The sequence below is a fragment of the Bos taurus genome, chromosome 18 (assembly GCF_002263795.3).
Source record: "Bos taurus isolate L1 Dominette 01449 registration number 42190680 breed Hereford chromosome 18, ARS-UCD2.0, whole genome shotgun sequence".
In the NCBI taxonomy this organism is placed as follows: domain Eukaryota; kingdom Metazoa; phylum Chordata; class Mammalia; order Artiodactyla; family Bovidae; genus Bos; species Bos taurus.
In genome coordinates, this window is record NC_037345.1 from 7,757,752 (window position 1) to 7,784,454 (window position 26,703).

Sequence of the window (26,703 nt, forward strand, 5' to 3'; positions counted from 1 at the left end):
TATTAAAACTTAAGGCTGTCAACTTCGGGGAAATGAGAAAAAAAAAGAAATTTAACCTTCAGGGTTATCGGTTTCATTTCTTGAGTTTTAATTAGAGAGCATTATTCAAAACATAGGTTAAGCTTCTCTATTAAGACCAAAATGATTCAAAGGAATGAGGTCTGAGAAACTGAATTCTTTGTTGATTTAGTCCTTTTGAAGGGCCATTCAACACCTATTATTTTCAGCAGCACTATAACAGAATTGAATTGGCTCTATATTCTGAACTGTGAAAGACCAAGTTGTGATAGCTGTTCTTTGATCCCATCCCCTTCTCCCATCAGACTCCCAGTTCAGTTCAGTCATTCAGCTGTATCCAACTCTTTTGACCCCATGCATTGCAGCACGCCAGGCTTCCCTGTCCATCACCAACTCTTGGAGCTTGCTCAAACTCATGTCCTTCGAGTCAGTGATGCCATCCAACCATCTCATCCTCTGTCGCCCCCTTCTCCTCCTGCCTTCAATCTTTCCCAGCATCAGGGTCTTTTCCAATGAGTCAGTTCTTCGCATCATGTGGCCAAAGTATTGGAGCTTCTCCATCAGTCCTTCCAATGAATATAATCAGGACTGATTTCCTCTAGGATAGACTGGTTGGATCTCCTTGCAATCCAAGGGACTCTCAAGAGCCTTCTCCAACACCACAGTTCTTCAGCACTCAGCTTTCTTTATGGTCCAAGTCTCATATCCATACATGACTACTGGAAAAACCATAGCTTTGACTAGATTCCTATTTAAATATATATATTTGGCTACGTCACACATGTTGTGCAGTCTTAGTTCCCCAACCAGGGATTGAACCTGGGCCCCAGCAATTAAAGTGCCTAACTTTCATTGCATAGTGAAAGAGTCCTAACCACTGGATCTCCAGGGAATTCCCTTGTATTTTTATAGTAACATACATTTGTAAAGGAACTGATAGTGAATCAGGAAATGTGAAAACCCTAACCATAACTTCCAGCTTTTATCCTTTCCATCACCTCATCTGTGAAATGGTTGTAGTTATGGATATGCCCTACCGAGCTCTGGCTATTGTAAAGACCAAAGAAGGTAATACAAAAGAGCACCTTTAAAACAAAATTTAATTATTTAGACTAAGATGAGCAATTATTACTTATCCATTTCTAGTTCCAAAGGAAATAGATTATTAACAGACAGCTCAGCAGTGATAGGGCTAATGGCTCAGTCCTGGAAAGAATGCATCCATTTTGCAGAGGAACAGGAAAGGCTTGTATGTTACTTATCTATCTACATACTCTATGTTCTCGTGTTTGCTCTTTATTTATCAGAAGACAGTAATCCCTAAATACTTGCTTTCTCTTCCAGTATTGGGAAAATGATAGAAGAGTTTGTTCTTAGTGTATGCTATGTTGGCCACAAGTTTCACTGTGTCCACTTCTATTCCCATTACTTATGTGGCTTAACTTTCTTAAGGTTGTCATGTGCTAGGCTGGTCACAATTTCACCTTTTCTTGTTTTTACTCCACTCTTCTAATTTAGCATGACAGAAAAACAAGGTCAGTGATTTCTTTTTCAATACATTAAAGATAATCAAAAAATAGTACTTGATGTTATCAGGCAACTAGATCTTTGCTTAAGAAAAGCCAGGTTTGTGACTAAAAGGAAACATTTTCTTGGAACTTTCTCATTGTCAGGACTTAAATTTCCCTTAAAAAAAAAAAAAAAAAGACTTCCCATAAGTTAAAATTAGCATCTTTATAAATACTAGGAAACATACTAGGAAATATTAACAGCAGAACAAAATACATGATTAAGAAGTTGAATATTTTATTATTAAATTGTTTATTCTCCTGCAAGGCTGTTGCTTCACTGTATAAAAATAGCACCAGCAAACACAGTGTATTGCAAAATTAAGATAGTAATATTCTTCACTGGACACTATACAACTAACAAACTTTTCTCCACTGGCAGTTATTTCTAGTGGAAAGATAATTTTGACCCAAATCCAAGGATAGCTGTAAGCAAGTTACAAGTCATATAAGGTTTAAGATAACCATGTTATCCTTGAATTACATAATTTTTGTAATTAGTTTTACCAGAGATAATTTCAGGAATTCTGAATATTATAACTGGAGCCTAGCCTAAAAATCACAGGATGCTGTGGGAAAAGATGCAGTGTTTATCTGAAGTCATTAGAAAGTTAAGGGGTATTTTCTTCAGGAAACATTGTTACAAGTAGTTTCTTTTGCTAAAAGTTGCTTTCTAAATATCTATCTACCACTAATTTAAGACAACTATGCTAGATTAAGTTGTTTCAAAGTAGTTTATTTAGGGGTTCCAGTTTCACTCCTCAATAGATTTTATGTATTTCTCATATGCTTCTTCACTCATTAGTTCATCTAGTTCTGAAGGGTTACTGAATGTCATCTTGATCAGCCAACCTGCAACCAAAAAAATGTATCATATTCCAAATCACCTTTTAAAAGAGAAAGTCACATAAATTTTAACCTTAAGAATTAATATTTCTTACATATAATAATGATAAAGAACCAGAAGAAATTGTACCATCATGGATTAAGAAATCTTAGGTTGTAGTTAATAAGCATTAACAACTTTACACAGGGATCCAAATATACAGGTATATAAAATAAAGAACACCAACACTGGAACTACTGAAATTAATGGCATTAGAAAGCATTAGAAGAGAGAAGCAGGCGATAGGAAATAGAAAACTACAACTTAATGCTAATTTTGCATTTTATTGGCTGTTTGACCTTACCAAAGAAATCCTTTGAGAATTTCATCTATGAAAGGGAAAAAACTACTACTAGTTTACCTTACTACATTATTATGAAGATGAAAATATGAGAAAACTGAATGCAATAATTACTAACCACCTTTACCACAAAATGTGATTAATGCTTTATGACTGAAGAGGTAAGTACTTTGAAGTTTATAATGAGTCTACAACTACAATACTAAGAACCCTATAAAATTAGGCAATGCTTTTATTGACAGAGATCTAAAATATAACCTAACCTGTATTTTTTCTTTTTAAAGCAGAATGTCTTTATTATAATACCAAGAAGTACAAAAAGAAATCACAATCAGTTAAAGATTGCTTTATAGTCTAGATTAAATGTTAACTGCAGCAAACAATCCTTAAAAAAATTTTCACCAACAACTTACCGTCTTCGTAACAAGACTTGTTGACAAGTCCTGGATTTTCTGCTAGAGCTTTATTAATTTCAGTTACTTCTCCTGATAGAGGAGAATAGAGTTCACTAGCAGCTTTCACACTTTCCAAAGCACCAAACTCCTCTAAATTGAGAAAATTAAAGAAAATATGAAATGTCAAGTTAGTGATCCCAAAATACAAAATAGAGAAAAGTGATCACCTCTATAGTCATGATAAAAAGATCTAAATATCTTTAAATAAAACCATAGGTTTTGTCATGCAAGATCTTCATTTATACAATTTGTAGCCTGACAACACTGCCCCATCCAAACAGCACACTGTAACTAGAACAAGTAAAAAACCATAGTCTTATTTGCTCAAGGGGTCAGAGGATTGAGTATGGGCCTGCCAAAGTGGAAAAGTAGTCAGTATAAAGATCTCAAAATGTTCCACAGACCCACATATTGGAATTAGCAGAGAATCTCAAAACATGTTATAAAATCACAGTGAATCAATGTTTGGGGGAATACCTGCAAAAAACTAATAATTTTAAAAATGGACATTCTAGAACTGGAAGGCCTATCTAAAATAAAATATTCACTAGATGGCACTAAGAGTTGACTGGATACAGAAGAAAGGATCAATGAACATGAAGAAAGACCATCGAAAATTGATCTGAACTGAATGTGAATGTAACATACCAGTTTGTGGGGGTAGAGCTAAAGTAGTGCTTAGAAGGAAATAATATCTTTTGTTCAGTCACCCTGTCATGTCCGACTCTGCAACCCCATGGACTGCAGTGCACCAGGCCTCCCTGTCCCTCACCATCTCCTGAAGTTTGCCTGAGTTCATGTCCATTGCATTCATGATGCCATCCAGACATCTCATCCTCTGACACCCTATTCTTCTTGCCCTCAATCTTTCCCAGCATCAGGGTCTTTTCTAATGAGTCAGCTCTTCGCATCAGATGATCAAAATACTGAAGCTTCAGCTTCACCATCAGTTCTTCCAATCAATATTCAGGGTTGATGATTTCCCTCAAGATTGACTGGTTTGATCTCCTTGCTGTCCAAGGGACTTTCAGGAGTCTTCTCCAGCACCGTAGTTTGAAGGCAATTCTTTGGCGTTCTGCCTTCTTTACAGTCATCTCTGATGACCTTACATGACCACTGGGAAGGCCATAGCCTTGACTATACAGACCTTTGTTGGCAGAATATTGACTCTGCTTTTCAACACACTGTCTAGGTTTGTCATAGCTTTCCTGCCAAGAAGCAATCGTCTTCTGATTTCATGGCTGCAGTCACCATCTGCAGTGATTTTTAGAGCCCAAGAAGAAGAGATCTGTCACTACTTTCACCTTTTCCCCTTCTATCTGCCATGAAGTAATGGGACCAGATGCCATGATCTTAGTTTTCAGTGTTGAGTTTCAAGCCAGCTTTTTCACTTTCCTCCTTCACTGTCACTAAGAAGCTCTTTAATTCCTCTTTGCTTTCTGCCATTTAGAGTGGTATCATCTGCATATCTGAGGTTGATGTTTCTCCCATCTATCTTTTTTTTTTTTTTGACTGAACTGGGTGTTAGGTGCAGTACGCAGGATCTTTAGTTGCAGCATGCAGGCTCTTAGTTGTAGCATATGGGATCTACTTTACTTGACCAGGGATCAGACCCAGGCCCCCTGCATTAGGGAGCAGAGTCTTAGCCACTAGACCACCAGGAAAGTCCCTTTCCCACCTATCTTGATGCCAGCTTGTAACTCGTCTAGCCCAGCATTTCTCATGATGTGCTCAGTGTATAGGTTAGTTAGACAGAGTGACAGTAGACAGCCCTGTCCTACTCCTTTCTCAATCTTGAACCAATCAGTTGATCCATATAGGGTTCTAACTGTTGCTTCTTGACCTGCATACAGGTTTCTGAGGAGACTGGTAAGATGGTATGGTATTCTCATCTCTTTAAGAGCTCTTCACAGTTTGTTATGATCCACACACTCAAAGGCTTTAGTGTAGTCAATGAAACAGAGGTAATATCTTTAGGTTTTATTTAAAAATAACATCTTAAAATAAATGACCTGGCTTCTAAAGATACTAGAAAATGAACAAAAGAAGGCAGTTTAGAGAGAAGAGGCAACATTCGAAAGAAGAGATGACACTTTTGATTCTTAAAAAAAAAAAAATGATTTTTAGGGACTTCCCTGGTGGTCCAATGGTTAAGAACCTGCCTGCAGGGGTCATGGGTTCAGTCCCTGATCCAGAAAGACTCCCACATGCTGTGGAGCAACTAAGCCTGTGTACTGCAACTACTGAGCTCATGAGCCACAACTACTGAAGCCCACACACCTAGAGCCCATGCTTTGCAACAAGAGAAGCCCTGGAATGGCAAGCCTGTGTACTCCAGCTAGAGGACAGCCCCTGCTACCCACAACTAGACAAAAGTCCTTACAACAACAAATAACCAGCACAACCAACAAAAAAAAAGCATCAAACTAGATTTTAGCTGCCACTCATTGCAAGGGAGATGGCATTTTACAGTACAGATAAAAAGTCAATTTAAGAAAAACTGTGGAAACCAACAAACCCACAAATTTCCAGAAGCGAGAAAACATTAAGTTGGAGGAAGAAAATAAAGCCATGAAAAAATAAATGAAATGGAAAACAGAAAATTTAGCATAGTAGAAATGAATTCTACACAGTAGAAATTCTTTCAAGAGATTGATAAAATTGATGAGCTATCAAGACTGATGCACATTCTTTCAGAAAAACAGATGGGAATATTTCTAAACTTATTTTATGTGGCAGATAGAACAGATTCCAAAATTTGACAAAGCCATTTTAAGAAAAGACCAGTATCTCTCATGAACATAATGTAAAAAACAGCAAATCAACAGTACATTTTTTAAAAAACATTCTTTTTTATTTTTAATATTTTTATTTTTATAATATAAATTTATTTTAATTGGAGGTTAATTACTTTACAGTATTGTATTGGTTTTGCCATACATCAACATGAATCCACCATAAAAAAACAATTCTTACACAATGACTACCAGGAATCCAAGGTTGGTTAAACAGTCAAAATGAATGTTTAACATTGAAAAATGAATCATCATTCATCACATAAACAAGAAAAACCCTTCAAACATGTCAACAGATGGAGAAAATTCAACAAACATTCAACATCCACAAATGATAATCTCGGCAAACTAGATATAGAAGGGAACTGCTTCATCTGATAGTGGGCATCTTTGAAAACTCCCACAGCTAAATATACCTAATAATGAAATGTTCAATCTCTGTGAACCTTGGTATGGACCTGAGTTGCCCATACCATGCCCTTTCTCAGTTCATAGTGCCCTTGGTGGGGATTTCGTGGTAACTGCTGCTGCTGCTGCTGCTAAGTCACTTCAGTAGTGTCCGACTCTGTGCGACCCCATAGACGACAGCCCACCAGGCTCCCCCGTCCCTGGGATTCTACAGGCAAGAACACTGGAGTGGGTTGCCATTTCCTTCTCCAATGCGTGAAAGTGAAGTCGTGTCTGACTCCTAGCGACCCCATGGATTGCAGCCTACCAGGCTCCTCTGTCCATGGGATTTTCCAGGTAAGAGTACTGCAGTGGGTTGCCATTGCCTTCTCCTAGACCAAAACAAATACCTAACATTTCAATTTATTAAGAGGTCAGGTCCAAGCTACTTAGAAGGTTTTTATATCCTAACAACTGAGTAGCAATTAAAAAAAAAATACAGCAATTGAACAAAAATAGAATTTTCATTCTTAATTACAATTTACAGATATAAGTGTGTCTGCTGCATATTGTATAAGTTCTCCATCAGGGAATCAGGTCATATCAACCAATGCCCAACCTCATGTTCCACACCAACTGTGGAGTACTTGCTTCAAAGATACATTACCCAAAGTAATAGAGTAAGATTCAATATTGCAATTGTTAACTTCACTGATTCTTAGTTTGTGCTGTGTCCAACAGATGTTAAAAATTAAAAATATCCCACAGCACCTCATGTTACTGGGGTATATAATCTGGGAACTATGAAGACAGACAAAGATATCTTAGAGAAAACACAATGTTTTATACATAAATATGACAAAATATTCATAAAATACATATCTGAAAAAGGTTTTGTATCTAGAATTTATAAAAGATGCCTAAAATCAATGGTAAAAAAGATAGACTAGAGACTTCACAAAGATGTGAGTGGCAAAAAGCACATGGAAAGGTGAGTAATCTGTCACTAGGGAAATGCACGTTAAAACCACAATGAGATATGTTGTACATGGAACTCTGATACTGTTGGTGAGAATACAAATGGTATAACAACTTCAGCAAACACAATGGGACACCGCTGGCATAAAAAGCAAATTACTGAGCACTTAATATGAATGTATCTCAAACTCATGATGGTAGACAAAAGAGACTAGGCATAATATTGTCCGATTCCTTTTAAATGAAGTTAAAGAACAGGCAGAAGTAATCTATGGTGATAGAAATCAGAGAAGAGATTATCGTTTATCAAAACTGTTTGGATTATACAGTTAAGAGTATATAGTTAATGCCTAGATCTAGTTAAGATCTAGATCTAGGCATTTTCACCATATATAAATTTCATATCAATTTAAAAAAACACCTTTGGCAGAAAGTTTAAAGCATTCATTAGTTTAAGGAGGTTACTCAACATATTTTTATTTATGGAAATTTTTAAATTAAGCATAAAAAAGAAAACAACTGATGTACAGATAAAAAAAAAAAAGTTTAAACAAGATAAATGATAGGGAAAGTTTAAGCAGAAAAAGATATGGCCAATATTGTCAAAGATATTAGAAAACAGATACTTAAATTCTCTAGCAGTATCTTATACATGTAAAGGAGCCCATGAATAACATGTGGTTTTACTGCTTGACATTTATCAAGTACTAATCTCCATGGTAAAGAATCCACCTGCCAATGCAGGAGACATGAGTTCCATGCCTGGGTCAGGAAGAGGAGGAATGGCAACCCACTCCAAGATTCTTGCCTGGAAGATCCCACGGACAGAGGAGCCTGGCGGGCCACAGTCCAAAGGGTTGCAAAAGAGTTGGACACAACTTAGTGACTAAACAACAAAAAATCTTATGCTGGATATTATGCTAATTCCATTTAATCTTTATAACTACTATATGAGGCAGTTATTATTATCCTAACTCACAGATGAGGTCTACATTAAGTAATTTCTGCCAAATCACACAGCTGATATGTTGAGGGGCCTGGATTTAAAACCAGATTCTGACTCATGAACTCATGTTCTGATATTCGTTACTGCCTCCAAAGAAAAACAGATTTTATTTTTTAAACTTAAGAGACCTCCGCTGCTGCTGCTGCTAAGTCGCTTTAGTTATGTCCGACTCTGTGCGACCCCACAGATGGCAGCCCACCAGGCTCCCCCGTCCCTGGGATTCTCCAGGCAAGAACACTGGAGCCTCAGCTATATCCCTAATGCATTAATGTGTGGCAGGGATGGTGCTAAGAGCCATTTCTCTCTACTTCCTACCTTCCATTATAAAATATGAAGATGTTCACTATTCTTTACTATCATCATTCCTTACAGCTAGGGATGGCAATAAGATGCAGACAAGTCATTATTCAAGATAAAACTCATGGCATGAGTCATGACATACCAAGAAGAGAAAAACACTCACCTTGTTTGTTCAACTTTGTCCCAACTTCAGGCAGACTACAGTAAACAACATCTCCCAAAGCTTCCTTTAAAAAGCAAAAACAAAAAAATCTCTAAGAAATCAAATTAAACCTAGTAATTAGGAACAAGCCAAGCATTTAATCCCTTTAATTCAAATAGTACATACTTTACACTTGAGGGGTCAAATTCTGTTTTTTCTTATAACCCTTTAAAAATGCAAAATTATTCTCACCTCAGGACTTGCAAGAAAACATGCCATCAGCTGGCCCACAGGTGGCAGTGACCCTTGTCACCAACCACATGCCCTGAAAAGATGACTAGCTCCTTTAAGAACAAACACACTTTGTGCTTTTCCACTTCTGCAATTTTACTGAGGACATTTCTCCTACTGATTTGCTGACTAATCAATAGTGATCTCTCCATCAGGTGAGTGGGTTACAACCCCTTGTACGACTCAGGTCATCCACCACATATTGTTTTGCATGTCGTTTTCCATGTTAAGTGATTTCCCCTCATAAACTTGAGGGGAGGAGGACAATATTTATACAGTATTTCACAGAGCATTCTGTACTGGGCCTCAGTAGGTACACAGATATGCCCACAAAGATACGGCTGTCATTGATTCTCAGTACATGAGATCCCAGCATTTCTGAGGAATACCATATCCTCCCATCAGTTAATATCCCCTGCCCCCTCCTCTCCCCACCCAAGTCGCTCAGTCGTGTCCAACTCTTTGCAACCCCATGGACTGTAGCCTAACAGGCTCCTCCGTCCATAGGATTTTCCAGCCAAGAATACTGGATTGAACCCAGGTCTCCCATGTTGTAGGCAGATGCTTTACCATCTGAGCCACCAGGGAAGTCCTGGTGTAGTTTTCTAATATTGTAGTTTTCTTTTACACAATATCAAACTGGAGGCTCAGTGGCAATAGTGGAATTAGTTGAGATAAACTCTAAATAAAAAGTTTATCTTTGTGTAATCTGTGCCATTCTAGGTGTTCCTTCTTCAAGTCCCCAGGTCATGTGTATATCACTATTATCCACAAAACACTAACACTCCAGCCCTTTGCTTGCTCTGCTGCTTTCCTTAACTGACCCAATATGAAACAAACATTTCTCTTGAATTTATTAACTGTTAACCTTTTACTCTCTTAAAACACTATACACTTTCCTATGTTTTTCTTTTTCCACCTATGACAGATGTTCTTCTAAGGGCTTTTAAAGGGCCCAAGATACTAAGGGGCAGAATAAACAATTTTAAAAGATAAAGACAATCCAATTTAGGCAAGAGCAGACTGTTTTAAATATTTCAAGACAATCTAGTACCTGTGCAAAATTGCTGATTCCCACTGTTCCGACACCATTTTCTGTTGTTACCCATTCGTGTTTTTCTGTGAATTTCCGCACTAAAATAAAGACCAATATTTCAGAAAAGCAGTGGCATCACTTCTTTAAAAGCATTTCTCTTCATATCAATGCTATCAAAAGGCAAGGTCTTCCCAGTATTTGTTTGACTTATTGACACTGTCATTCAATAGTATACTGCCCAGGACAAAACAGATCATATGAAAAGACACATCTCAACAGTGATATTATTTAGGCAAAGATGGCTTGATGTGAATACCTTTGGATCTTTTGGCAATTTGATTATTTGTACTCAACATTACTCAGTCTAAATCATACACACAAATACTGGAGCACATTTCAAATGTATACCTATCCATTACTGGTCTGTCTTACAGAAAGAAGTCTGTCCCTCTGAAGAGTGATGAAATTTTGGGAGCATAAAAATGCTCATAAATGATTTAACCTAAAAAATAATGTGCCTCTTTAGGTAGAGCTGTGTCAGGAATAAAACTGACCTTGAACAATTATAACTTGACTAAGTTCTTGATTCTACTTTAACTGAATTCAAGTTGGCCCTTGAATAAAGTGGCTACCATCATTATGAGAAGCAAATTATACCATCAGAACTCAGTTGTCACCTCAGAGCTAAGACATTAACCGGTAGAAAGGCAAGCTCTGCTCAACATTTACTGGATAGGTTAGCCCTTGGCTTTATAACCTGCTTCTTTTCAAATACAAGGATGGCCAAACTACTCAAGGATTCCTGGAACAAAGACCTACCAAAATTTGAGTGATGTGAAAAAAATTACTTAGATAGTACTTGCTTAAAAGAATAAAATTTTTTATAAAGCATATCTTCTTAAATATATGCCACATTCTGAAGTGAAGCAGTTTTCCAAAAGTACCGAAATTAATATGAAAATGGCTCATTAATTTCAATACTGTTTTAAAACAAGTATTGCTAGTTTACTCTTACCCCTAACCCAAAAGATAACTGTACTTAAAACATTAAACTGTCTTGATTACACAGCTCTGATAGATACCAGAATGTAAATAAAAAATATTAATTTCCACCCCCATCATTAAATAACTTGAATGTCATACTCCTCAGTGGAAGAGGTGGCAAAATCTCACAGTCAGTTGCTCCGCTCCACTTCAAATTACTGAATGCTTCAGGTCAATCTGATGTTTCCCTAAGGTTAAGATTTGTTTGTACTTAGTGTTCTGACTGCAACCCACTCTCCCCACTGCCTTTTCTTGACTTTCAGATCTCAGCTTAGAAACTCTTCCTGCCAGCAGCCTTATCTAGCCCTCCAAGCCTGGGTTCCTGGGCTGTCCAGTCTGCTCCCCCAGCTCTCTGCACCTCTCCCCCCAACATGGCGCTTAACACGCTACAGATACAGCCCTTCTGTCACCTTCCCCCAGGGAGGAGACCAAGCACAAAGCAAGCAAGAGCAGGGTTTATTGCATTTGTAGCCCCAGTTCTAAACACTGTCCTTGGCATATAGTAAGCAATCAAAAGTTGGAGGGAAGTAATTTTTTAAAGTGTAAGAAGATTCTGAGCAAAACATCTAGTATATAGTTATCTGGCTAAAGCACTCAATTCTCCCTAACATTCTGTGACAACTCTAGAACTGGCAGTTTAAACTAATACACTTTTTTATAGAAAGGACTGGACAACCATAAATATGACTTGACTGTCCTGACCTTGGTCTTGCCATCTTGCCTAATTGTAAAGATAATCTTGAGGAACAAGAGTACTCAACATTCAGTTTTAGCAACTGAGCAACCACAGTTTAGAGGAAAAGGCAGCAACACTGCTAAGCTAAATGCACCCAGGTCCTGTTGGCCTCAAAGGCCATTAAGTCTTTATACCAGGCCACGCAATTTAGGCTAAAAACAATGATTGGTACAATTCTCCTTTAACCCCTGGCCCAATGGGAGGAAAGGTGAACAGGAGATTAGGTAAATAGTTATTTTGAGTCTTGAAAACAATGGGTTTCAGCCCCCAGAAAATAAAGTGTTTTGAGTAATTTGAGAACTTTGCATTTTCCCCCTTTCAAAGTCACTGAATCAAATATACTAATATTTGATCAATTTTCTGCTGATTCTATACACTAACATTTAATAAGTAACATTATCAAGTACTTACTATGCATCAGGCTATATGTACAGCAGTTACATTCTTTCATTTCATCCAACAAGTGTGTAAAGTAGGGATTATTATTTCCATTTTTCCAGCGAGGGAAACAAGTGACCACCAAAGATAGAGGAAGCCAAAATTTGGAACTCAAGTCTCTAGAACTGAAAACTCAGGTGTTCAACCAGATCATGGCTATTGATATCTTGGGCAATATTTAACTAGTTAACAGGACAATGCAAAAAAGTAATACTGAACTAACCAAAAAAATAACAGGCTTGAAAGTCAGTTATCTGAGAAATGCTTTTCCCTTATATTCAAATTAGTAATGTATTGATGTATGTAAAATAGTAATGTACTGATATGTACCACCAACAGATCTGAGAGATTACGGTGGGGGGGGGGGGGGGAGATAAGTAAGCTTCGTTATGTTTGACTTTGAACTAAATTTATCAACTTTTCTAGTCCCAAACAGGTTTCTAAAACAACGAACTTAATGAGATAACAGCCACCAGACCTGCGCTCCGTGCAATAAGAAGCCGGAGTTCGCGAGGAGGTGCACTTAGTGCCTCCCGTTTTGGTGCATGAAGTCCAACAGTTTTTCCTCTGCGTTCACTTGTGCTAAAGTAGCACAGATGGCCAAGATATTCACGGGCAAGTCTCCCAGTTACTTCAAGCCCGTGTATGTAAGGCCTCGTTTCAGCCACATTCACAACTATACTTTATATACGACGATACAGACTTTAGCAGAACGTCCTCAGTGGAACCCAGGAGACTTTATCGCACTGCCTTAGGAAATAGTTGTCTGCAAAATTATGCTAGCTTTAGCTGGTAAAACTAGATCCAGTGCTTTAAGTTTCAATAAATGCTCTTGCTTTACTTTTACTTCAGAACTTACAGTGACGATATGCATAGCAAAGTAAAACCTATTACTTGTCCTCACTCTTAGGGTGCACGATGCTCACAAATGCGAGGAACCTAAGGTCACGAAGGAGCTCAGCGACCTTGCCCGGGTCTGCAGCAGCGAACGGCCGACACTCCTGCCAGAACCACCCTGGACACGGCGGCCGCGCGTGTCTTTAGTCTCCCCGCCCCCTCGCCCCGGCTCCCAACCCGCATGACAAAGACTGCGGGGCCGTCCCAGCAGCTCAGGGAGGTAGCAACGGCGCCGCAACACGGGGTCCCAGCAACAAAAAGCGCGCACAGAGGTCGCCTCGCTGGACCCGGGCGGCCCGCGGCCGAGGACCCGAGGTAAGGATCGAGGCCCAGCCCCTTTCCCCCGAGGCAGCCCGGCTCGGCCCACGTGCCCTCCAACACTAACCCGACAGCAGAGCAGGGCCGGTGCGCAGCTCCCGGACTGCACCCGCTCGCAGTCCCCAGGGCCGCGGCAAGCAGGGCGCGCTGGGTGCCGAGATGGCGCGCAGGCCGCCGACCGCGGCCCGCACGCTCCGCACCGCGCGCAGCGCCATGTTCACACGGGTGCAGAGGGTCTCCGCGCGGCACCTAGAGCACCCCGGCCGGCGGGGGCGGGGCGGGACGGGGCGGCTCCGGGCCGGAGCGAGCCGGAGCGAGCTGGCTGGACGGGGGCGTGGGGGCGAAGCCCCGAGAGGGGCGGGGCCTGACAGGGCCGCAGGCGGGAGGGGCGTGGACGCTCGGAAGGCCCTGAGGCCCGGAAGGGGCGGTGGCGAGGGGCGGGGACTTGCTCGTGGAGTAGGCGGGCCAGGCCGAGCTGGGCGGGGCGTCCCGGGAGGGGTGGGACCACGCCTTCAGGCGGTGCTTCTGGGCGAGTGAAAGCTGTAGGTCAGTTTACGTGACTTCCAAGACCCACCCAGGCTGTGAGAAGGGCTCCAGGCAGGAGTGGTGCTCTTGGGTCCTCGGGAAAGAGGATCAAGGTCACCCAGAGCAGTATTCATAGCAGATCCAAAGAATCATTCCAGCCAAAGTTGGTTGTTGGGCACTGGCCAAAGGTGCGCTAACACAAATGCAGTTTCTCTTTGACTTTTTGAAATATTGAAAACTTTATTACTTTGCATATTCCCCAAATCCTACAGTCTCCAAAGAGGGGAGAAACCGAATCATGAAGCTTATAGAGGGGCAAGGACTTGTTGAAGGGTCAGGAGTGGCTTCTGGTGGAGTCTATACTGCAGGAGCTACTGCAGTAGCAGTCAAAAGGCAGAGAGTTGAGACCCAGCATGATCAGCTTCTTACTTAAGCAGTCCTGTGACTGAAACTTTAGGAGAAAAGCAGAAGACATGTCTCACCCAATCCAAGGAGACAGAAAATTAGGTTTGAGAAAAGACCTCGCCTTTAACACAGATTTTGTGGAGTAGGCAAGAATCAGCAAAGAAACACTGGAGTGAGAAACACCTCAATCTCCACACTGTCAGTATTACAGGGCATACCTTGAAGTATATGCGTGTGTGAGTATATGTGCGAATATGTGTGTGTTTGGGAGACCCAAATGTTGTGCTAACATTCTTCCTCACTTACAAAACTGGGGAAGTCAACACATCTGTGCAGTGGTTTGCAAGCGCTGTCATGCTCCTCTGAGTTGTCCTTTCCTCTGAGTACACTGAGCCTTCGTTATGTGCCTGGGAGGATGCACTATCTTTGTAATTCTCACCAAAGCCCTACTGGTAGGTATTATACTCATTTCATAGATGAAGAGCTGGAGGCTTGGAAAGGTTAACTAACTTTCCCAGGAGTGGAATGAGGGAGACATTCTATGGCTTAAGCATACTAGGTGTCAGTAGCATCACTTGCTCATCAGTCCAATTTGCAGTCAACTGCTCTTAAGCTCAGTTCTGTTTGGGATGCTGACTGATTCACAGTGCTGTATTCTAAACTCCAGATCTTGGTTAGTTTCCATAATATCAGTGTTCTATTTTTACTGTTTTGTTGCAAGTCACTTCAGCATAATGCAAGCCATGCCCTAAAATATTTATTCCCAGCTTCAATAACTCATTTGATACAAAGAACAGGGTCACTTATCAATCTGTGGGCTATGTCATGGGCCCTTATGCCAAAGCAGTAGGAAGTGTGTCTTTTTTTTTAATGTAACAAGCATTGGGGATTAAAATTTTTTTTCCATCTGATTATCTTTGTAGCATCCATGGCTTGAGATGTGAAAGGTCATCTCATTACACAATTGGTACAGGCACCTGAAAATTCAGGTGGTGATTTCTTTCAGGTGTCTCAAAGGGGTCTGCTCATCTCTTTGTGCAGATATATTTATTTCTCTCACAGAAATACAATGAAAGAAGTTTACAATTTGATATTTACAGTCAATAGAGAAGTGGAGAATAGTTGGAAAAAGAAACAAAGAATTTATAACTAATCCAGATCTTAGAACTTTTCCTGTTTAAAACAGACAGTATGTGTTTGGGTTGATTTCTGTGCCATATTTTCAGAAGACATGTGTACACTTTGCTATGAGTTATTTGATGCATGTCTGCAAATATAGCTCATGACAAAATACATAAGGGATGATGGGTTTTGCGGTGGATAGAAGATAAACCCCCCAAGGTTTTATGTGCATTGTCATGTTATGTGTCTCTCTGTAAAGGATCCTGGCTTTTCATTGTCAGTAGAAGAGTGGGATCCTGGTTCAACCATCATAAAAGGAAATTTAAGCTCTCATCCAGATAGAAAGCTGGCAGTAGTTCAGCTTCCTTGTTACAGTAGCTATTTAAAGACCTCACCAAGTATACATGTTCCTTTCATCTTTCTGCTCTGCCATCTTCAGATTGTACCCCATGGTCTCAAGGTAGCTGTCAGAGTTCCAGCAGTCTTACACCGAACAGTGTCCAGCAGCCCTTGAACTCATCTCTTTTTATTACCAAACTGACCTTTCCCAGAAGTGTCTCAGAGACCTCTTTTCAAAATTTTCATTGGCCAGACTGGATCATGTGGCCACCCTAAATGGATGGCTCATTGTCAAAGGCTATTATCAAGACAGATTGAGATATACTTTGAGGCGGCTGCAGCCTCACCTTGCTGTGTGTCACGTGGGGTAAGGGTAGTGGCTACTTGAATAAATCAGGATTCTGACAGCAAGGAGGAAAGCATGGAATGGATCTGGGGCAGGTAACCTAGAGTATCTGCTCCAATGGGTGTGTGAGGAGAGACAAGACAGGGTGAATTGGAGAGGATTCATCAGGTGCTTCCACTGTGCAGCAGAGGGGAAATGTACACTTGTCCTCACAGTTACCTGGAAGACTTTTATTATCTAGATCTGTGGTTTTCAGAATTTAAAGCATGTTTATCATATCTGACTGCACATTGGAATCACCTAGGGGGCATAAAAAATATTGATGCCTGTGACCCAGAGATGCTGATAGATAAATTGGGGTGAAGTCTGGGGTTTCTAGCATATAGGCAACATTGACAGAGAAGGCAATGGCACCCCACTCCAGTACTCTTGCCTAGAAAATCCTATGGACGGAAGAGCCTGGTGGGCTGCAGTCCATGGGCTCACTAAGAGTTGGATACGACTGAGCAACTTCACTTTCACTTTTCACTTTCATGCGTTGGAGAAGGAAATGGCAACCCACTCCAGTGTTCTTGCCTGGAGAATCCCAGGGATGGGGGAGCCAGGTGGGCTGCCGTCCATGGGGTCTCACAGAGTCGGACGTGACTGAAGAGACTTAGCAGCAGCAGCAAGCAAGATTGAGAAACACTAGTATAGATCAGCACTTCGCAAAATATTGCCTAAAGAACACTAGCCCTGAATGAAGTGCTGTAATACCAGAAGCCTTGGTTATAGGGGTTTAGGAATCATTACACATGTTATTGTTCACACTTATCCCAGGAGATTCACAGTGCACATTTAGCATATTAAAAGCTCTAACAATTCCCATGCTAAAGAATTTATATGTCCAGTGTTTCCCACATTTGATCTAGAAACATTTAAGGGAGGACGACAGCTGTTATGAGTTGAATTGTGTCCCCTAAAGAGATAGGTTAAAGTCCCAGCCCCCATACTGGGGAGAAGGCCATGTGACAACTGAGGCAGAGGTTATAGTGATGCACCTACAAGCCAAGGAATGCCAAGGATTGCTGGCACACACTAGAAGCTAAAAGAGAGGATTCCTTCATAGAGCCTACCACAGGAGCATGGCCTTGTCAGCACCTTGATTGTGGACTTCTATCCTCCAAAACTGTGGAGCAATACTTTTTTATTGTTTTAAGCTACCCAGTTTGTGGTACTTTGTTCTGGCAACCCTAGCAAACTAATACGACATCCCTTAGCATCTGTTGGACCACAGTTTGGGAAACCCTGAGCTAGAATCATTCAAAGGCAACTCCTGACTGACCGAGAAGATGAAATAATTAGTCTGTAGAGGGGATCTTTTCCCCATGAACTCCAGACAATATTTGTTTTATTTCTAGGAGGAAATACATTTGAACAGTATCATAGTGGTGGCAACCATATGTATGTATTTCTCTTATCTTTTTTTGCTTGCCAGGCTTGGTGACTCTAATATGGACACAGAAAAGTACTAACCTGGAGAGATTACAGAATCACTGGTAAGTGTAGGCCTAATGTGCTGGCCTTCCCCTATTCTACAGATCATGCCTGGACCAACAGCTTAAATTTGGGGCATAGTTGAAACAGGTTGTGGGTGCCAGACCTCAGACAACAGGCTGCTCACTGCTGCTTCCAGGCTCCTGTCTTTTACATTTAATGCCCAGAAAACTGAGTATCTTCATCAGTAGCAAATCGACGATCTCTCCTTCCTCCGACAGCTGCAGAGGGAGAAAGAACCATGTGACTTAGGTAGAGCTATTCTCTTCAGAGGCTTTTCTTTCTTATGGGGAAACCATGGTTTTTTCATCCACTTTGGTCCCTGCCAAAGTGATATCACTGTTTAGAGTTGCTTTTGTTTTGGAATTGACTTCCTTCTGGGAATCTTAAGGGTATTCACTCCTGCCTTTATCCTCAGGGATTTCCTTCTTCCCCTCCATTGAAAATGACAAGATGCCCTCTACCACCCCCAACAAAGGCTATTAGGAATTTGTGTACAAAGACTCTCCTGTGTTGCTGCTGGGAATGTGAAATGGAGAAGAGTTTGGTGGTTTCTCAAATTTAAGCTAAAGTGACCACATGACATCTTGAAATAAATTTCTAGCCCCAAGATGGAGCCACTCCTGCCCAGGGTGCCATGTCAGCAAATTGAAACTTGTGTGTCCTTTGTGTCTCTGTAAAGATTCCCCCAGCAATGCAGTATAGCCAGTCAGCCAGTCCCCAGACGCTAGACCACTCCAGGCTCTATACTTAATTCCTCTTTCTTCTCACCCCAAACAAGCCTGACTCTGTGGCCCTGGCCAATCAGATATTTTCTAAATTCTACTTCCTTATCCTTTATTCTTTATCCTATAAAAGTTTCCTGCCTTACACCCCATTTTGCAGATCTCTGAATGGAGACAGTCCACTTCATGAAATATTAACTTTTGTTTGTCATCGCCTAAAATCCAACGGGTTCTCAGTCTTGATTGTACATGCAGACCACACAAGAAATTTTAGGAATACCAGTGGCTGGATCCTTCCCCCCGGGATTCTGTTTTTATTTGCCTCAGGTGCAGTAGCAGGCATTTCCAGAAGCCCCCAGATGATTCTAGTCTACAGGCATAGCTGGGAATCACCGATGTAACGAACAGAGTCCCAAGCTGGGAACTGGAGATGTGATTCTAGTCTGCCTTTCATTTGCTATGATCTTGGGGAATTAATTTCCTCCTTCTGGGCCTCAGTTTCCCTTCCTGTGAAATGAGGGCCTTGAGCTACAGTGATCCTTTAGTTCCCCTAATGTCTGATGCTGCTCAGCCAGCCTCTTCTTAGTTCAAGGTCAGTGACTTTTGAAGACCAAGCCAAAGGGACCCACCTGATAATATTTTTGCTCTTCATTGAACGCCACCAGGATGACAGAGATAAACAGATTCAGCACCACAAATGTCACGAAAATGATGCAGGACCCAATTAGGAAGGAGCCGAGCAATGGGCTGTAGTCCAGGACCTGTCAGGAAGAGAACCAGAATCATCCCTCAGGGTCCTGTGTGCTAGTGGTCACTTCCCTCAGTAGGCACCTTCAGAGGGAAGCTGGTCCTTAGAGCTAGGCAGATCCTGGAGCCAGGCAGTTTCCCTTCTGCCTGGGGACTGAGAGTGTGGGCATTGCTCTCAAAAGCTGCCTGGAGATGGAAAGGGCAGCCCCTCTCTTCCCCACTGCTGCCGTTTCCAATATGGGTGTCATTCTGGCTAGGCCCAGGAGCATTCCCTTCTAGACACCCACCAGCACAGCCTTCCCCTGATTAGCCAGTGTCTGATGTTCTGTAGACAGGGATCCCCAGGGTGAGCTGTGAGAACCTTTTTATTTGTGTGGAGTTGCCCTGCGCTTGCCAGGCCATGGACCCAAGGGGTGACATCCACTGGGGAGGCATTTGAAGGGGCGCTTTCTCTAATTTTCATAAAGGTTTGGTGTTGATGGTAGTGTCCATACCATCCTCACTGCCTCTCCCCTCCATTACCTCCTCATAGTTGAAGATTCCCAGCTGAAGGCTGATCATTGTTTCTGCCGCATCAAAGAGAGTTTTGTAGGAACGGAGTTTCCAACCAAAGATTAAGTTTGACTGTTAAGGAAAGAGTCCTTATGAACAAGGAAAGAAAGCATGCCACCCCCAAAGGGTGTTGTTTGACAGCAGAGTCAGCAGTCTGGATCAGCCACATCCTTGGCCTGGCAATACTGTCCATGTCACAGGGCCTTCAAATGGGTGTGTGTGCACACTTAGTTCTGTAGGGGATGCACATGCACCTGGGCTCACACACCAACACTAGGAGGCCACTGCTGTGGTCTCCCAGATGGTCACTCTAAGGCTCAGTAATGGTGCTGCGCTTTCTGCAGCCCCAGCCTCTTTGCTCTGGGGGATTTGGGTTGGATGCACAACAGGCTTCTTCCTGGGCAGGACCAGCCTCCCCACCATGGTTTCCTCTCACCACAGTTACCCCCTCCTCAAAGATTCCCCCATAGCTCTTGCATCAGAGGGAAGCCCAGCAGTTCCTCGGCCCTGAGTTGGTGACTCCTGGTCCCACAGGACACTGCGGTGTCCTTGCAGCCCACACACTGCAGATGGAGGACTGAAAAAATCCACATGAATTAAAGGATGGGATGGAGTACTTTTAACAAAGCCAGATTCCAGCTTCTTAGCCAATACCCTCCATCACTTATTCAGCACACTTCATCCCATTTCTGAGGGTGAGAGAGGAAGATGAGGTGGGGTCAGTGGAGTGAGAGCCAGGACTGGGGTGAAAAGGGCAGGGAAAAGGTTAGAGGTGGAGTGAAGACGAGGATATGATAGACTGCTGTATGGTATGGACATCAGGGGGATGACAGAGGTGAGAGACTGGATGGGGCAGGGTGAGCACTGGGAAGGGGGCTGGCGTGGGCTGGGACTGGATGAAGGGTCATAGAGAGGTGGGAGCCTGGGTTACAGTGGGAATCATAGACTTGGAGAGGATGGGGCTGAAGCTTATTTAGATGGAAATCAGCATGTAGCAGAGGGTCTTTGTTTCTCATTTTACTCGATAGTAAACAAAATAATTGATAGTTCAAAAAAAATTTTTTTCAGTCACGTAAGAGCATGATTGTCAAAAAGCTCTCAGTGTTAAGGGGCTAAATGAAGTGGTTTCAGCCCTTCTAAGTTCATGCCTCATGTGTAGGGCATCAGGAACCAACATGGCCTGCAGTCGTGTCCATCCTGTCTCCCCCATCTCTGCCCCATCTCAGGGTCAGGGACTGCCCACTTCACCTCTGCATCCCCTGGCCTGAGGGAGGGCTCTGTGCATGTCAGAGTAACTGGAATGTCCGGAGAACTGGCCCTTAAGGCAGAGTAGGCACAGAAAGGAGTCCTTCGTGGCAGATAGTTGGTCCCTTCAGTCTTAGAGAGTACATTTCCTCACTCTTACCCAATCGAGGTGTCCAGCCTCTGCCATTTGGGGTGACCAGTTCATGAGCTCCCAGCTGAAAGGCTCCAGACTCAGAAAGAAGATCCACCATCTCCCTCAGGTTCCCAGGGTTTTCCTAACCCCCCAACTCTCCACCACTCAGCAGCCTTTACTTCTGAGGAGACCAGCCCAGAAAGTTTTCCCAAAGGAGCTACTCACTGCAATGGAGTAAGCCAGGAGCATGATAAGGATGACAACGATAAAGCCTGAAATGTCCCCCCAGGCACGACGCAGAGCTGACGTGATCATGTTCATTTTGGGGTTCAGCCTGAACAGATGCCAAAGCTTCACTGTGGATAGGAGTACCAGGAAGGCGAGGATGTAGCCAAGGGCAGCGTCGGCTGCTGCAGTCTCGCTGAAGCTGATCCCTCTGTGGGACCAAATGGAGAGACTGGTCTCAGAGACAGTGAGAGCCTCAGCCAGCGCTCATCTGTCAAGATTAGCCTGATCATGGTCTGGGGACAGAGCCATCCTAACTCCCCAGCCAGGCAATGATGAGGTGGTGGCCACGGTGAGGGTGAGCGTCCTGGTTACAAAAGGGACGGTGCTGGTGGTGGTCACGGGGCTACTACCTGACAATCTTGGTTAATGGCCACAGAGCTGAGGAAGACTGACAAAGGAGGAATCCTCCCAGAGTTGAGAGGACAAAGGTAAGGGAGTTCCATGAGCCTCCCCTCCTGGTTTGGGGGTCACTGGATGCCATGTCCTCCTGCACACCTGTCTGAGTGTATATCCACAGCATCCTTACATTTAAAGGAACGATGGAAGTACTGCCCAGTTGCTGTGCTGAGGAACCTCAATTGCATTGTTCCATTTGCCCTTCAGGACCACAGGGTGAGGTATCACATCTCCATTTTACAGATAAGGACAGACAGTTGGTACAAGGTCACATAGCTAGAGATATAGTGGTAAGACTAGTGGTGGAAGAATGAGAGTTGGGATCCAGCTGTGTCTCATTCCACAGTCCAGGCCCCTCCTGCTGTCCCACCCTGCCTTTCATGCCCCTTCTGTGCCTGCCTGTGTATGTCACTTCAGTCTTAATGTTGGTACATTATCGAGTGTGACTTATACCTCTATCTATTGACATGGATTGCGAACAGGTTATAGAAAAAAATTATATGATCTGAAGTTTATAAAAGCATTTAATATACATAATGCCTGAGAAAAACCATCCTTCTGTTTAACCTCCTGCCTTCCATTTTCTCCTCTTTGAGGCGTTTGTGAATGAAGTTTGTTAATGAAGGACACAGTCTAGGATAGAGTGCAGAGTTCAGATTCTAAGCTCTGCATTCCCTTGCTGTGTGACCTTGCAGAGACAACCTCGCTGAGCCTCAATTACTTCATCTGCAAAAAAGGGATAACATCATCTCTTAGAAGTTCTGGGAAGATTAAAGTAGATGAGATAATGCTTTTAAAGTGGTGTTTTTATGAATGTGTAAGGTATCCAACAATGACTCAATAAATGTTAGCCATATCTATACAATCAATGGATGTTTCAGAGTAAGTACCAAGATCCTGGAGACATAAACTAGGTTTGAATTATTTCTCTGCCACTTTTTCGTATTGTGGCATTGGGGAAGTCCCGTTACCTCTCTAATTTCCTTATTTGTGAACTGGAGTGATGACAACATTTACCTCCGTGGCTTCTCCTGAGGGGCCAATGTTAGTACCTCCTGCACAGCACAGACTGGACTCTTGGTAAATGGTAGCAGACGTGGGTTGACTGGGCACTAATACTTGCAAAGACCCTGCCCCCAAAGCTGGGAGGGACCTTACAGAATGTCACATAGTCCTATGCTTTGGTAAGATTTGCAAAGGATTCTATTTTTGTTTTTGAGTCCTCTCCGGTTGTGTATGCTTCAGACCCCAAGTCTAAGTGCTACAGCTAGAGTTATTTTTTAAAGAGTAACCCTGGATCCTCTGAGGGCCAGCAGGATTTCTGAAGCCTCCCTCTGGGCCACTCAGAGCTGGAGGCAGCAGCGTCAGTGTTAGTGGTGGGAGCTGGGGCCTGAGGCAGAGCCACTTACTCTTCCCTGTGTTTTCGGTAGCGCTGGAGGTCACGCTCAACCAGGACAGTCCTCTTCACAAACACCGCCAGGGCACTCCAGCTGGCCAGGATGATGGCCAGCTCCAGAACGTTCCACTTGCTGTGGAAGTAGCACCACTTTTGCTTCCTCAGGAGCTCGCCCTGGGAAAGGAGCCAGAGGTTCTAACAAAGACTGTGGATCCCTAGGGGTTTCTCAGATCCCTGCCCTCATATGCATAGAGCACAGGGGCCTCTCCCCAATCCTGTGCATGGACCTCACCTGTCCCCATCATCAGTCGAGGCTGCAGGATTTGTGGGTGTTTAAGAGAAAGTAGGATCTAATAAAAAAGCACTTAATTCTCTCAGATGCAAAGAAAAGGAGGGGGGAGAAGGGAGGAAGAAAATTCTCCCCTCAAAAAAGCATTTACTTTAGAAAACTTATAATTGTGAATTCTTTCTCTGCCTCTTTGAGATGGAAGAACTTTCCTGGTGGCTCAGACAGTAAAGAATCTGCCTGCAATGCAGGAGATTCGGGTTTGATCCCTGGGTTGGAAAGACCCCCTGGAGAAGGAAATGGCAACCCACTCCAGTACTCTTGCCTGGAAAATCCCATGGAGGAAGGAGCCTGATGGGCTGCATCCACGGGGTTGTAGAGAGTCAGACATGAGTGACTAACACACACATAAAAGCCAATACATAAGAACGGACTTGACCCTTAATTTGAGGTGTATGTACATCTTTTTAAAGCTAAACAATCCTCTTAAGGGAAGTGAAGTCATTCAGTCTTGTCTGACTCTTTGCAACTACATGGACTGTAGCCCACCAGGCTCCTCCGATCCATGGGATTTTCCAGGCAAGAGTACTGGAGTGGGTTGCCATTTCCTTCTCCAGGGGATCTTTCCAACCCAGGGATCATACCCGAATCTCCTGCATTTCAGGCAAACACTTTACTGTCTGAGCCACCAGGGAAACAAAAACAATCGTCTTACCCAATGTTAAAAGTCAGAAAATTTTTTCTCAAGGGCCAGGGAGTCATCTCTTTGAAATATAGTCATCAAGGAAGATAGAGCCCTTATCTCCCAGTTTCTCTGGGAAGGTAGGAGCCAAGCCACTTGGTTACAAGTTGGAAAATTACCTCCTGTTGTAAACATAGAAGAAGTCTGTTTTTTTCATTTGGTAAAGGCAGTTAGCAAACTCAGGTGGCTACCACAATTAACAGGTGAACTTAGCTTGAACTAGTGGTATAAACAATCCTATAGTGGTATAAATGGTATTCCAAGTCCTCTTAAGGATTAATCAACATTAATTTTAAGAGTGGGTGTGTATCTGCCTGAAGATGCAAGAGTGAAATTTCTTTGTCTTTACAACCTCTTTATCAGATTGTCTGGGATGAGCTTCACATTCAGTTTAATGCTTTGTTGCTTAGTTGCTAAGTCATGTCCGACTCTTTGAGACCCCATGGACTGTAGCACGCCAGGCTCCTCTGTCCATGGGGATTCTCCCAGGCAGGAATACTGGAGTGGGTTGCCGTTTCCTTCTCTGGGGGATCTTCCCAACCCAGGGATTGAACACATGGCTCCTACATGGGCAGGCAGATTCTCTACCACTGAGCCACTAGGGGGTTCAATGCCTAATCAATTAAAAAAAAAAAAAAAAGTTGTTTTCTTAGGGGGAATGGGAGTTATTGTTAAATGGGAACAGTGTGTGGTCTTGCCCTCCCTCTCAGCCCTCTCCCGTACATGCAAGATAATCTTGTGTTGTCTGTTCCACTTCCCTCCTCTTTCCCACTCCTCTGGAAGAAGGACATATGTTTGGCTGGTAAGAGGCTAAATTCACCTCTTTTATAAAGAGATGGAGGGATTTTTAACTGTTTAAGCAGCATGATGAGAAGGATTTAAGAATTTTAGAGGCTTTCTGAAACAGCTGCAGGCGGAGTGTGAGGGCTTTGGAGAGGAGAGGTGGGTGGTGGATGGGCCTCCTTTGATGTTGTTAGAGAAATGCAGGGACTTAAACTGCTATTAGGTAACTGTTGGCTGGTGGTTTTGAATTGGCAGTGCTTAGAGACTATGTGGAATCCAGGTTTATGGATCAGTGTGCAACATGGTGGTAAATGTGACAAAGGGGATTTTTCCTAATTCCTAGAGACCACCCAGGAAGGACCATCCTAAAAGTCTCAGTTCCTGAGAGGTGCCTGAGCTGGGTCAGCCCTCGGGGCCAGCAGGGGATGTGGAAGATTGCCATGGCACACAGCTAAGCAGAACACCTTCCTCTCCCTTCTTTAGGCCCCCTGTGAGGAAGAGGGGAGTAGGGAGAGAGAACAGGCAGGCACACACCCACTCCGTCCTCACTCATGGAGCCGCAAGCCCGCCCCTCACCTGCACAGCCATGTAGTAGAGGAGGAACAGGAAGTAGGCGATCTCCGCGGCTACCACGAAGGGGTGCCAGCCGTCAGTAAAGGGGTACAGGCGCAGGCTCTGCAGGTGCGCATGTGCAAAGAAGGTTCCTGCAAAGCAGAGCGTGTTCTGCTCACCCACGGCCACATGCCCACTCAATACCGGAAGTCATCAGTGAGATGAAGTGAACTCAAGCCCTTCTGAGGGGTGGGCACGGGCAGAAAAGAAGGTAGAGGTCCTTCTAACCCACAGACCAAGGGACTGAAAGGGGAGGGCAAGAAACAGCTGCTGTATCTGATGGGACAGGGTGTGGGGGTGGGGGGTGCTACAGCAGAAGACAGGCCTCCGGCCTTTTCCTTCAGTGTCGGCCACTGCCCTCATCACCTCCAGCCACAGCACACCTGCTTGCCTAACATCTATTTACTCCCAGTTGGCTTGTTTAAGGCTGTGGTTAAGACTGTTTCATCTAAAGAGAACACTGGAGATCAACTTAGCTGTTAACCAATATGCCTAAAATTCAACCTTCTTTAGAATTCTTTTTCATCCATTTATGTCTTTTCCTAAACCAATTTGACTAATAAGGCTACTGCCTGCAAAGATAAAGCCATTCCAAAAAATGGCAGACTGGAGAGACACAAATCACCTGAGGCCTTGCTGATATCAGTGGGCTACTGAATCAACTAGACCAGAAGCCGAAACCACGCTTCTCATTTGTAGAAATAAATTAATCAGGTTGTGTTGGGGACAAATTGTTGAAAAGGTTCTTAAACAGCCAAAGAGATGGCAAAAAGAAATAGGAAATTACAAGACGTGCGAATAAATCCCCCAAAAAGGATTTGAAAGTAACTTTTGACAGTAGTGAATGATAATGAAAGTTGAAAGCCTTTTACTTTTCACTTTACACAGTCCTGAAATTTTAAAAGAACTACAAATATTACTTTTTAAAA

General features: G+C 42.9%; 3 protein-coding genes across 4 annotated transcripts in view; 1 reads left to right on the forward strand and 2 right to left on the reverse strand.

Annotated features, from left to right (window-relative positions):
* The window catches only part of LOC112442253 (uncharacterized), a 116,097-nt gene that overhangs the window by 2,814 nt on the left and 86,580 nt on the right, over positions 1-26,703 (forward strand). For both annotated transcript variants that reach the window (XR_009491268.1, XR_009491269.1), the window contains exons 2-4: positions 6,512-9,282; positions 13,292-13,593; positions 17,811-17,871. The gene's annotated coding sequence lies outside the window, so the exon portion shown is untranslated. The remainder of the gene's footprint in view (positions 1-6,511; positions 9,283-13,291; positions 13,594-17,810; positions 17,872-26,703) is intronic.
* GCSH (glycine cleavage system protein H) lies at positions 1,822-13,849 on the reverse strand. The gene is made up of 5 exons (NM_174844.1): positions 13,664-13,849; positions 10,182-10,261; positions 8,858-8,921; positions 3,187-3,318; positions 1,822-2,438 (listed from the first exon to the last, which is right to left on the reverse strand). The coding sequence occupies exons 1-5, from the start codon at positions 13,809-13,811 to the stop codon at positions 2,341-2,343; spliced, it is 522 nt and encodes a 173-aa protein (NP_777269.1). The 5' UTR covers positions 13,812-13,849; the 3' UTR covers positions 1,822-2,340.
* LOC101905746 (polycystin-1-like protein 2) overlaps positions 17,707-26,703 on the reverse strand; it is a 107,987-nt gene continuing 98,990 nt past the window's right edge. The window contains exons 38-43 of the mRNA XM_059877377.1: positions 25,739-25,866; positions 23,365-23,525; positions 21,497-21,707; positions 19,864-19,965; positions 19,224-19,355; positions 17,707-18,090 (exon numbers count right to left, since the gene is read on the reverse strand). Coding sequence (XP_059733360.1) covers positions 17,977-18,090; positions 19,224-19,355; positions 19,864-19,965; positions 21,497-21,707; positions 23,365-23,525; positions 25,739-25,866 — 848 coding nt within the window. The 3' untranslated portion in view covers positions 17,707-17,976. The remainder of the gene's footprint in view (positions 18,091-19,223; positions 19,356-19,863; positions 19,966-21,496; positions 21,708-23,364; positions 23,526-25,738; positions 25,867-26,703) is intronic.

Coding starts and splice junctions, on each gene's coding strand:
- GCSH (NM_174844.1), bottom strand. CDS start 13,811: ATGGCGCTGCGCGCGGTGCGGAGCGTGCGGGCCGCGGTCGGCGGCCTG. Junction 3,319..8,857: donor GACAAAGTTGAACAAACAAG/GTGAGTGTTTTT, acceptor TTCTCAATTTAG/AGGAGTTTGGTGCTTTGGAA. Junction 2,439..3,186: donor CAAGTCTTGTTACGAAGACG/GTAAGTTGTTGG, acceptor TTTTGGTTGCAG/GTTGGCTGATCAAGATGACA.